The 12,656-nt window shown below is 37.0% G+C and overlaps 2 protein-coding genes across 3 annotated transcripts; both read left to right on the top strand.

The window, feature by feature from the left end:
• Positions 1-4,644: 4,644 nt before the first annotated feature.
• Positions 4,645-8,456, top strand: LOC144555503 (ELMO/CED-12 family protein). Of its 2 annotated transcripts, none has more exons than XM_078303865.1 (10): positions 4,645-4,929; positions 5,328-5,493; positions 5,708-5,816; positions 6,940-7,025; positions 7,136-7,204; positions 7,285-7,400; positions 7,489-7,543; positions 7,690-7,810; positions 7,921-8,066; positions 8,180-8,456. In XM_078303865.1, the coding sequence occupies exons 2-10, from the start codon at positions 5,362-5,364 to the stop codon at positions 8,279-8,281; spliced, it is 936 nt and encodes a 311-aa protein (XP_078159991.1). In that variant the 5' UTR covers positions 4,645-4,929; positions 5,328-5,361; the 3' UTR covers positions 8,282-8,456. The 2 variants fall into 2 exon arrangements, with proteins under 2 accessions (XP_078159991.1, XP_078159992.1); XM_078303866.1 differs by having other exon boundaries at positions 4,659-4,933.
• Positions 8,457-8,864: 408 nt separating this feature from the next.
• On the top strand, positions 8,865-10,016 carry LOC144555616 (uncharacterized). Its single transcript, XM_078304012.1, has one exon. It carries the CDS (start codon positions 8,865-8,867, stop codon positions 10,014-10,016), a length of 1,152 nt encoding a protein of 383 aa, XP_078160138.1.
• The last annotated feature ends 2,640 nt before the right edge of the window (positions 10,017-12,656 follow it).

Genomic DNA, 12,656 nt, shown 5'->3' with positions numbered 1-12,656 from the left:
GTTGCCATTCAGGAAACTAAGAAAGACAATTTTACTAATAGGACCTTAAAGAATATTTCTACTAGGTTGGATATATGGATATGGGTGCCGTCTATTGGTCGATCTGGAGGGATTCTATTTGGAGCAGATAGTAATAAAATTACAGTTAATGCTCATTCGTTACATAGATTTTGTTTGAATGTCTTCCTACACAATAAAATAGATACTACAGTCTGGCAAATGACCATTGTATATGGACCAGTCCTTAGGTCTCAAAAACAAGCTTTTTGGGATGAATTAAACAGTGTGAAAGATGATACCATTCAGTTATGGTTACTTTGTGGGGACTTTAATGCCCTACGGAAACACACTGACAAATCTGGTCCCCATTTTGATTATTCCCTCAGTCATCATTTCAACTCTTTTGTACAAGATCATATGTTAGTAGAACACAAATTGCATAATAGAAAATACACTTGGAGTAATGGTAGGAATTTTGCACTTTTAGATAGGTTTTTTAGCTCTGTTGAGTGGGACCTCACATATCCACATAGCTTCAATACAGATCTTAGTACTAATTCCTCAGATCACTGTCCTCTTCTCTTTCACACTAATCATAATGTTCATCATATACCCCCTGAGTTTAGATTTGACCCTTTATGGCTAGAACAAGAGGAATTCATCACACTGCTAGATAAATGGTGGTCTGAAGTTCCTTTACAATTACCTAATATAGCTAAATCTTGGCATAGGAAGTTAAAGCATCTTAGAAAACGCATTAGGGGCTGGGCTAGAAACTTTTATGGAATACAAAAAAAGGAAAAGACCAGTTTACAGACACTTATCCATGATTTAGAAATTACTCAAGAAGATAGACCTCTGACTGAATTAGAGGCTGAATTATGGAGTACCTATAAAACTAAACTTGAGGAACTATACAGTCAGGAGGAAGAACAATGGAAACTTAAATCCAAACAAAAATGGTTGGAAGCAGGGGATGCTAATACCAAATTTTTTCACACAATAGCTACTCACAGATCCAAAAAAAATAGAATTAATTCATTAGAAATTAATGGACAGTTAACTTCTGACCTCCCTACTATCAAAACACATATAGTTCAATATTATAAAGATCTTTTAGGTTCTGAAGGAGTAAAATTTGGACAGCTAACACCTGATTTTTGGGATGCCCCTGATATATTAACTGAGTTTGAACAATGGTCTTTAGAAAGACCATTTACTGAAATAGAACTCAAACAAGCCATTTTTGCTTGTGAACCCAATGGAGCCCCTGGCCCTGATGGGTTTACTTTTAAATTTTATCAATTTTTCTGGAATACGGTTAAAGCAGACCTGATGTTATTGTCTCATTACTTCTTTGAAAATCAGTTAGATTTACATAGAATCAATAAATCATGTATCTGTCTCATCCCTAAGGAGCATAATGCCACTGTTATTAAAAAATATAGACCTATTAGTTTAGTTAATTGTAGTTTTAAATTACTCTCTAAACTATTGACCACTAGGTTAGAACCTATTATGTCTAGGATTATAGATGCAAGTCAATCAGCATTCATTAAGAATAGATACATTTTAGATAATGTTATCCTTAGTCATGAACTGCTGCATTCCTGTCAAACTCTCAAACAACCAGGAGTTGTGGTCAAAGTGGATTTTGAGAAAGCATATGACAAAATTCACTGGGACTACATCTTGGAAGTGCTCAAAAGTAGAAATTTTGGAAATAAGTGGATTCAGTGGATTCAACATTGGTTGTACAGCTCACAGTCTTGTATTACAATCAATGGAGAACACACTGAATACTTTTATTGCAAGAGGGGAGTGCGACAAGGGGATCCTCTCTCCCCTTTTTTGTATATTTTGGCATCAGACACCTTAAGTAAAATTTTTTCTAAGGGTAGACAACAGAATGTTTTACTAGGGCTAGGTCCTCCTTGTCTAAACAATCAAGCTGTTACCAACTGTCATTATGCTGATGATACCATCCTATTCTTAGAAGCCACTGAACAAAATATAGAACCAGCCTGGTGGGCCATGATGGCCTTTGAAGGTTTGTCTGGAATTAGAGTTAATTTTGATAAAACCTTTATGTATCCTATACATGTAGAAACTAGTTCTAATCTTAATAGTCTCTTTAGATGTCAGTGGGGTACTTTTCCTTTTACATATCTAGGCCTACCTTTAAGTAATAAAAAACTCACCTTGCTTGATTGGCAATTCTTGGTAGACAAAATTACTCATAGATTACCTAGTTGGAAAGGTAGTATGTTATCTTTAGGAGGTAAATTGACTTTAATCAATGCAGTTTTATCATCCATTCCTTTGTACACTCTTTCTGTCTATAAAATCCCAGTTACCATTATGAATAAAATAGATAAGGTTAGACGACAGTTCCTGTGGCAAGGTAGTGATCCTTCAAAGAAAAAATATGTACTTATGAAATGGTCTGTTGTATGCCTTGCTAAACAATTTGGGGGGTTGGGTGTGCTTCATCTCAGAGATATGAATATTGCTCTCTTGTTAAAATGGTGGTGGAAGTTGAAAAATCCTGATTACCATAGTACTTGGAAAACTCTTATACTCTTGAAATATGGTACAGGAACTGTTGCCTTTAAATCATCTTTTTGGACAGCACTTACCAAGGTTAGTTCATTAGGACAAACCAGTGTGAGTTATGTCCCAGGATGTCACTCTGATGTGCTATTCTGGGAGGATATCTGGTACCAAAATTGTTCTCTCTCGTCTCGGTTTCCTCAACTATACCAAATCTGTTCTAATCAGAAAATCCTGGTACCTGAAGTTATACTCTCACAGGGTAGCATAATTCATTTTAGGAGGACCCTTCAAGGGGTTACACAAACAGATTGGTCCGCACTACTTGAAATCATTAGCACTGTATCATTTTCTTCAGATTTTGACAAACTTACTTGGAGATGGGATCATACAGGGGAGTTTACTACCAAATCCTCTTATCTCTTTCTTAATAACAGGGGAATACTACCCCCCCACCCTCTCATTTGGTGGAGTGTACCAGTACCACACAAAATTAAGATTTTCATGTGGCTAGTTATGCACCAAAAAATCCTCACTAAAGACACACTAGTTAAAAAAGGGTGGGTAGGCAACCAACAGTGTCAATTTTGTCTAGAACATGAAACTAGGGATCACCTATTTTTACAATGCCAGATAGCTCAACAAGTCTGGTTTTGGCTTGGAAAAAGTCAACAGTATATGCATACCTGGAGGGATTGGCAAGATATATTTCAATTTTCATTCTCATTATCTAAATCTGACCAAACTGGGTTCCTACTAGTGTTCAGTGCTGTGTGTTGGATTTTATGGAAACATAGAAATGATTGTTGTTTTAATGATAGCTGCTGTAAAACTGCTAGATCTCTTATCTTACTAATCAAAACTACTGTGTTGTATTGGATAGGGGGAGTGAAAAAGAGGAAGACTCAGCAGGCTGCTGAGGATTGGATGCCTATTATTGAAGATGCTATTCCACTGGCATGCATCCCCCCTGGAGGAGAGATGGTGGTATCTCAGGAGTCCCATGCCATGCATTCTCCCTGTGGTCCTGACAATGCTATATGACATTTTCTAATGCTTATTTCTTTTCTGTTTTTTGTAGTACCATCAGCCCATTGTGTTGTGGCTTAGTTCTATCTACTTTAGTATACTTCTGGTTTTTGGCTAACTCTGTATGCTGGCTCATATGTTGCCAGTTAGGATTGTTTTCCCTTTCTTCTCGTTTTTGTTGCTGACAGCAATAGTCAGGATTACCCCTGATAAGCTGTTGGTCCTGGCATGTAATTAACTTTCCTTTAATGGAATGGGCTTCTAGCCTCTTTTAAAAAAAAAAAAAAAAAAAAAAATGAAAAATAACAAAACTTTTGAAATCCGAAGCCCTCAATACGTATTTCCCTAGTATACTTGAGGGAATACACATAGAATATAACGTTTTGGATTTAGTTTCAGCCTGGCCGAAAAAAAGTCGACACGTATTATAGATGTAAGAGTCTATTTTAAGATTTGTGCTAGAGTTAAAGAACGATACAGATTTTGCCATCATGTATCTTTCAAAATGTCTAGCTTTGTAAGTTCCAAAATATTCGGAGAATAGAGGTAGAGGCTAAGAAGAGCTAAGCATTAAAGCACCTCTTATGAATTAGAACTTTTCGCACCTGGCAGTCTCTGCCTGGTTTCACTTCAAAAAAAAAAAATGAATTATAACTTTTCATTTTCTTTAAAAAAAAATTTAACTTTTACAAGAATTATACTATTAACCTCTTACGAAATAATATTACATAATGCTAATTTTTCAAGCTTTCAGAATTTCAAATTTTTTTTTTTTTTTGACTCGGCCTCTGAAAATATTGAAATTTCAAATTTTTTGTCTATGGCTTCTGATATCCTACAGTTTATAAAAACAACCCATTTTCTTTCTTTCATTTTTTTTATAAAAGAAACGACGGCCCATTACTAGCTTCGAATCTCCCAATAAACAAGTTGGGCCAAACCGACAGCGCAACCCGAAGAAAGTCATTTTGGGAAGCAAAAAATGACCTCCATTTGGTTAAAATGGAGACCATTGCTCAACTTCTGCAGTTCCGGAGTGTATTTATATTCGGTTTGACTTCGTTGCTGGGAAAAACCCGATTCATTTTTTAACTACTACTTCCATTCCAAGGTATCTCATTGAAGGAAGATCCAAATAAAAATCGGTTCCTTCGCGGTACAGTACCTTTGGGTTGAAGACTTCCCTGTCTATTTTTCCCAATTTTAAACCTCAAAAATATTTTATTTATCATATATCTCTATAAATTAAAGCTGCAACTTGTTAAGTGGGGAAAGGCTTCCGTTTTTTGCTACATTCCTTGCTCGCCTGATCGACTTTTTGAGATTGAATCGGATTCGCTCTTCCTGGTTAGTTTTTGCAACTTTTTTTTAAAATTTTCCATCTCTATTTTTCATGCCTGTGGAAGTAAAAATTTGTAGAGTAATTCATGCATTAGTAAAGTAGGGTTTAGTAATTAGAGTTCATAGGGGTTGGAATTCTAGAAACTACCGCCAGCAAATGCTGTGTACTAAAGTAGGGTTAGTTCATAGAGGATGGATTGGAATTCTAAAAATTACCGCCAGCAAACACAGGTAGAGAGGGGTGGGTGGGTGGGGGTATTGTTTTGTTGAAAAGCTAGAGATATTTCTAAAATTCGGTACTCCCAATTTATACCATAGAAATTGTTTTGAAGTTTGAACTGGTTCAATTAAGATTACCCATTCTCTAGTACCAGTCCTTTTTATTGATTTTATTTCTATTTTAGGTTTAAATTATCAAATTGAAGTAAGCAGAAAGTAATGTCATCAAGTACATTAAGAAGGCGTCTATACCATGGAGATGTTGACGGAAGAAGAAATGAGCAAATGGACTCATCCAGCGCTGATGGCCTAGATGAGCCTCTTCTTGGCAGCTATGGTGACAGATCTAAGGTGACATTGTTGTTTCAAATAGAAATTGCACCCGATTAATTACCACTTTAAAATCGTACCTGATTAATTACCAGATTTGCAAATACCACCTACAACTTTGCAATTGATAACTAAAACTAAAGTTTTTTTTTTTTCTTAAATACTTAATAAGACATCATCTGCATAAATATTTTGGACTAAGCATACCTATGTAACTTCTTTGGTTTATATTTAGGAATATGATTCCAGAGATGAAGAAGATTGGGATTTTAGAAAGAAAGAGGAACAACAACAGTGGACATTCCTCTTCTCTACCTTGATAGCACAATGGGCACAGTGGTTTGGTACTAATTTATTTCCTCTCTATTTTTGCATTAGTTAGTGGTTTATGTATAATTCGGAAGCTGTTTTATAATTTATTTGATATGCTTATTATCAGGCTTCTGTTACCAGTAATTTGGTCATGGGTCAGTTAGTTCAAATTGCTTCAAAAAAATTCAAGCAGTGACTACTTTGCTTGAGATTTCTGAGCTCAATCCAATAGCCCAAATTGTTGCTGGTCCAGGTCCTGAGTGTTATTTATTGGGTTTTGTTTTGAAGAAGATTTATTGGGTTTTGTGTATCCTGTTAATAAAACATTAAGAATTGAGAATTGTAATGCTATGTGAATAGCACATATTATTATGAATATGAGATACTATATACTGATTTCTGTTCATGAAGTATGGTAAAGCCAAGTTTTTGTATCGTGACTTGCTAGACATTAGTAATGACAAAACCATAAATATTGACAGGCTACAACTAGTGAAAATAATGATGCAAGCATAAATATATCTTGCAGGATTGCAAATTTGTATATTTGCCCCTCTAAAATTATTGTTGGTAAGCCATTTTACCTGATCCTCAATTGTCCATATTTCATTGTATTGGTTAAATGGTTTGCTCTCCAGCTCTTCTTAAAGCTGACATTGTGTATGTTTGTTTGCTTCTTTCTATTGTTTTTCAGTTATCTTTTCTCCTTTTTTTTATGTAGCAATAAAGCTTGCATGACCAAACCATATCAAATTAGATTTATTGTCTTTTTATAAAGAATATCCGTGTTGATTTGATTAGAGTTTATTTCTTTTTGACATGAATTAATTACGGTATGTTTAGGGTATTGAGACTATTTTAAGTGCCTTGAATCCAATTGTAGTTTCATGGATTAGATATATGAACATTGTCTCCCACCATATCCCTTAGATATCGTGCATATTTCTTGTCTTTAGCTTAGACCTCATTTTTATCCCTCATGTCTTGAAAACATAAATAAATAAATAAAAACACCACCACATAACCGTCCCCTGTCATTAATGAGATTCTGTATGTCCCTATCCCTTTTTTAATAGATTATTTAACTCCCCCCTCTTCCTCTTTTGTCATTAATGAGATTCTGTATGTCCAATTGTTTTTTTTTGGTGTATGCAGCAAATATCTTGACCGAATCTGGCTCAGTGGTTGGGAGATTGCTCACATTCTCTTCTCAAAGTCCAATTTACCTCAGCCCTTTACAGGTAACACATAAAACAGCTTGTTGCTCTCTATAAAACCTCGTCGGCTTCAAGTTTAGTGGCACAGATATTGATTTGTTAACTTTTAAATTTTTTCTATCCTAATCTTTCAGGAAGAAAGGTTGAGTACTTTAAAGGAGAGATTGCAGGTTCCCTTTGATGGCTCTCGTGTTGACCACCAAGTATATCTTTATCTAAAAGCTGACAATATATTTATTTTGTTTTAAATGTCAATCAATGGTAGTAACACATGCACGTTCAGGATGGTTTGAGGCAACTTTGGAGGTTGGCTTTCCCTGATACTACAATCCCACCTCTTAAATCTGAGGCATGGAAGGAGATGGGTTGGCAAGGTACCGATCCGTCAACTGATTTCAGGTACAACAAGCTCGAGAGCAATGCATCCATGAGTTAGAACCTCCTGTTTGGGTCAACTAAAAGTTTGTGAATGGTTATTTTCATGCAGGGGTGGTGGTTATATTTCTCTGGAGAACCTTATCTACTTTGCACAGAACTATCCAGTAATGACCTCTTTTTACCTGTAGTTTTCTCTTCTTCTTTTTTTGGGAAAATAATGGGGGTGCATGGAGTTGGTACTTGGTATTGACATACTTCATTAAATATTTATGTTGTTTTCTATTACAAGAATGTTATTTTGGTTAAGCAGGAGTCCTTCCAGAAGCTGTTACTCAAGCAGGAAGGTACGAGAGCAGAATGGGAGTACCCTTTTGCTGTAGCTGGTATTAATATATCTTTCATGCTGATTCAGATGCTAGATCTTCAATCAAGTATGTTCTCGTGAAATATTCTTCTTTTGTGTAACAACGAAATGCATTATGATTTTTTTTTTTCCGAAGTATGGATCTTGTATTAATTTGATGTAATCGGTTTAATATAGCTGGCATGCCGAGTTCACAAGCTGGCACCCGTTTCTTGGAGTTGCTTGCCGAAGATGAAAATGCATTTGATAAGCTATACTGCGTGGCATTTCAGTTGATGGATGCACAATGGCTCGTGAAACGGGCTTCTTATATGGAGTTCAATGTACATTGCTCTTTGTAGTTTTAGTCTCATTAGTTTTTTGTTGGTTCATCTTAGATCTTTTGTTTGGTTGGTTTTCCCTTACCTTATATGATTTGGTATATGATTTTCAACAGGAAGTTTTGAAGTCTACAAGAACCCAATTGGAGCGAGAGCTTGCTCTTGAAGATGTCACCCATGTAAGGGATCTGCCATCATATACCATATTGTACAGATAATATGTTCATCTCCTAGCAGGCGCTGGCTATGTCAAATCCTAAACATGCATCATGTATACATAACGAGAGAGAAATTAAAATTGTGTGGTTATGCCTTTAATAAAGATTCTTCATATGGAGATGTGCATGTACTAACTTACAAATAGATGCCAAATACAAAGAGCTTGATTTAATATTTACGTAGGTAAAATTATAGAAGAGCATCCGTACTTGACGCTTCAGAATTAAGATGATACCTGCTTTATTCTAATCCAAGTCTAAATCAATTTAATTTAACTATGTAACTTTACCAAAATGAAATAATTACATTCCTAACAAGAGGGGAAACACCCTAACGAGAGATCAGTCTTCCCAAAAAAGAAAATAATTTACCGAACTAGTGGGCTTCGTTACTGTAGTAGGCTTCTCTGGGCATTTTGTGGTCGAGTATCAAGGCCGAAAATTTTAAAAAATATCAGGTCTTTAAATCAACACTCTTTCTAGACCAATGCTACTGCTCAGATAAGGAATCAATAGCAATGGTACTGGCGAAGTGAGAGAATGTTAGGAATCGTTTTGCAAAATCCTCCCCATGTCCGTTCTAATGCAGCTCACTTCTGTTTCGTACCGGAACAAACCGCCAAATCGATCTCCTTCAAGCGCCTCGATCTCCTCCAATCAAATCCTCCTCCCTTTCGTTGCCTCGTCCTCTCTTCTGAAGGCGCCTCCTCGTCAATTGACCTCGCTGCCACAGAGAAACCCAACGGCCAACGCTGCCGTTTTGCTATTCTACAGCTACGGCTTCTCTGAGGATCAGGTTGAATTGATCATTGAAAAGAATTCCAAGCTGCTCTCGTCATCCCCTGAGAGAACCATCAGACCTAAGCTCGATTACCTCCTCAGTTTCGGGTACTCTCAATCCGAACTCATAGTACTCGTCTCCTCTGACCCACACCTCCTCGGTGTCAGCCTTGAGAAGCGAATTATCCACAATCTAAACATTTTGAAACAATTGCTTGGCACTGAGGAGCTGGTCAAGAGAACTCTTGCTCGCTCCTCACGGCTTCTTAGGTACAACCTGGATAAGTGTATTGTACCCAATGTTGAGACCTTACGGATGCACGGTGTGCCGGATAAGAGGATCATCCAGGCCGTGGCGTCATTCCCTCGTGTAATGACCCACACACCAGATACTATTAGCCGCGTTGCTATGGAACTCAAGGAGTTGGGAATTGATCCTTCAAGTAGAGCATTCATTGTAGGGATCAACGCAAAGATTGCGATTGTGCGGTCTGTTTGGGACAGTAAGGAAGCCATTTATAAGAGCTTCGGGTGGTCAGATGAAGACTTCATCTCAGCCTTTAAAAGGCATCCTTATTGCATGCTCAATTCAGAAGGAAAGATCAAGAAAATGATGCATTTCTATGTCCAAAAGCTGGGCTGGGACCCGGCATTTCTATCTAAAAATCCGCTTCTGATTGATCTTAGCCTTGAAAAGCGTGTGCTTCCACGGTGTGCCGTGTTGAATATCCTTGCTTCAAGGAGATTGTTGGGAAGAGAGGCAACATTGCTTAAACTGCTACTGTTGGCAGAGAGGAGCTTTGAGGCCAATTATGTGGTGAAGTACAGTAATGATATTACTGTCATACGCGAGGCTTATGAGGGGATGATTGAAGAAGATTTCACAGCGCTTAGAGCATGGGATGAAAGAATAAAAAAGAATGAAAGTGAGCAAAATTACGGAGGCTCGGAATAGCTACTTTTTCAATTTTTTCTTTTTTTCTGGTATCATTTTTGAAAGTTGTCTTATATTTTATTTGACTTAATTATTCGCTCCGATGATCAAAATACATTGCAATCCTGATAACTATTGTTGCTCCACAATTGTTGATATTTTCATCGAAGGAAAAACAATGACCAAGTAAATTCTCAAATTACATCAAATTTAAAGCACAGTGCGTTTAAACTATCATATACACTTTTAATCTTTTTATTTTGATCAGCATTTAATTTATTACATCTCTTTCCTAGTGAAACATGTAAATTGAAATAGTATACAAAATTTCAATACCCATCACTCGGACAACCATATCTAGTGTGGGAAAAATGGCACGGCGGAGCCGGCTCCGTCACGAAACGTCATGGTAACGGCACGGAACGGCATGGCATGCGTTACTGTTCCGTGCTGTGACTTGCGTGTCGCGTGCCGTGACCACCTCTTGACATTTTGGTCACGGTACGGCACGGTACATAATCACACAAATTACGGCACACAAGTCACGTATAATTAGGACCGTTAGGTCTTAATCAAATAGTGAATCTTGAAGAAACTAACTTAAATTATGAAAAAAAATAGTTAAACGTGAGAAACGTGATTAGTTACGATTGGACACGGCATGACTCGCATGTCGTGACCACCCCTTGACATTTTGGTCACGGCACGGCACGAGACCAAAATCACGGCGTGTTAGTCACGGCACGGCATGTTTTTTTTCCACTCTAACCATATCCCTGATCTGTAATTGAGCTCTTGTAATGTAATTGGGAACTTCAGGGATTTATTTCAGCTATTAAGGGATGAGAAAGAATGGATAATTAGATGAGATAGTTATCGCATAATTAAAATTTAATGAAATATTGGAAAAATAGTGGAGAAAGATATTTTGTAATCCTGCGTTTCGCACTTTAGTTTCACTCGAATGGAATAGTCTGTATTTTTTTCATAAGTAGAAAATAGACTGTAATTTTTTACTCAGTTGTTTACTATATTAGTGCATCTATTTGTTCTTTTTTTTTTTTTTTTTTTTTAAAAAGGCTAACGCCCGTTTCATTAATCTGAAACTAGTAACTTACATCTCATAGTTCAAGTAGTAAAAGCCATCATACCAGATGGATAGTTCAAAACAAGATAGAGCAAAACAAAAAGTTCATGCACATAGACATATACTGAAAGAAGCAAACACAAGATATCAATAGTAATAAACGAAATCTCCAACAAAAAGAAATAGCAAAATATGTTGGAGAGGAGCAAGGCATCAGTCTTCACTCTGTCTCTTCATCAGCAATCACCCAGTCCACCATCTGCACATCATCTGGCGGCAGCACCTGCAACGGGATGGCATCTACATCTAGAGGCATCCATTCCTGAACTGCAACCTGTAGCTCTTCCGCTGCAGTACCTGTCTAATAAGATACAAGAGACACAATTTGTAAGATAACATTACGAGTTGTATATATCCTATGATTATTAAAGCATAAGTCATTGCGATGTTTCCAGATACTCCAAACAACCGCACAGGTGACTATCAGTAAAGCAGTTATGTTTAATTTGTTTAAGGTGATAGCAAATTCGACTACATCATCTATTGATCTCCACTCCCTATAAAGAAAGGAGCAACAGCCCATCCAGTGCCAAATCTGTTGGGCATAAAAGCACCTGAAAAATAAATGGTTAGAAGTTTCATCCAATTCACAAAATTGACATTGTACCTCTCCTTGCCATCCTCTATTTTGTAAATTTTTCTTAGTAAGAATCCTATGTTTATGTACCAACCACATAAATGCTTGAATTTTTGTTGGGATTGGAAGTTTCCACCGTACAAGGAACTGTTTATGCAATATGCCCCTGAAATTTAAGAAAGAGTACATGGACTTGACAGTAAAATATCCATGAGTCTCCCAACTCCATGCAATATTATCCAATTCATGTGTAAAATAAATAGAGCTTAAGAGGTTAAGTAAATGTTGCCAATCATGTAGCAATATACCCCCCAAGACCCGTCTAAATTGCAAACTTGCCCCTTGAGACATCACAGCTTCTTGGACGGTGATCATAGGTGTAGAACAGATATCATACAAGCTAGGAAACAAAATTTTTAAAGCACATGCACCATGCCAAACATCCTGCCAAAACAGTACCTGTCCCTGACTACCGGGTACCATTGACAACCCCAATTGACATAATTGCCCTTGTTTAACAATAGTGGACCAAAAGGGTGAAAATGGGAGGGGGGTTAGGAGTGACATAGTATTTATGAGTAACAACCAGCTTCCACAAACTATGATAAGTAGGATCCTTGAATTTCCACATCCATTTCACTAGTAATGCTCTATTCATTTGGTGAATGTCTAATAACCCCATCCCTCCAAATTTTTTCTTCATGCATAAAGTTGACCAATTACAAAGTGCATATTTTCTTTTGGTACTGGTACCTTGCCATAAAAAACACCCTTCTAATTCTATATATTCGAGCTATGATTGACTTGGGGATATGATAAAGGGACATAGCATACAGTGGTACAGCAGACAGTACCGCATTTACAAGGGTAATTCTCCCCCCAAGGGAAAGAAGTTGCCCCTTCCAATTTTGCAATTTACTACCTACTTTATCTACCA

Source organism: Carex rostrata, chromosome 6 (genome assembly GCF_964058835.1).
Source record: "Carex rostrata chromosome 6, lpCarRost1.2, whole genome shotgun sequence".
NCBI lineage: Eukaryota > Viridiplantae > Streptophyta > Magnoliopsida > Poales > Cyperaceae > Carex > Carex rostrata.
Note: the sequence above shows the minus strand (reverse complement) of the source record. Positions and strands in the feature narration are given on the sequence as shown.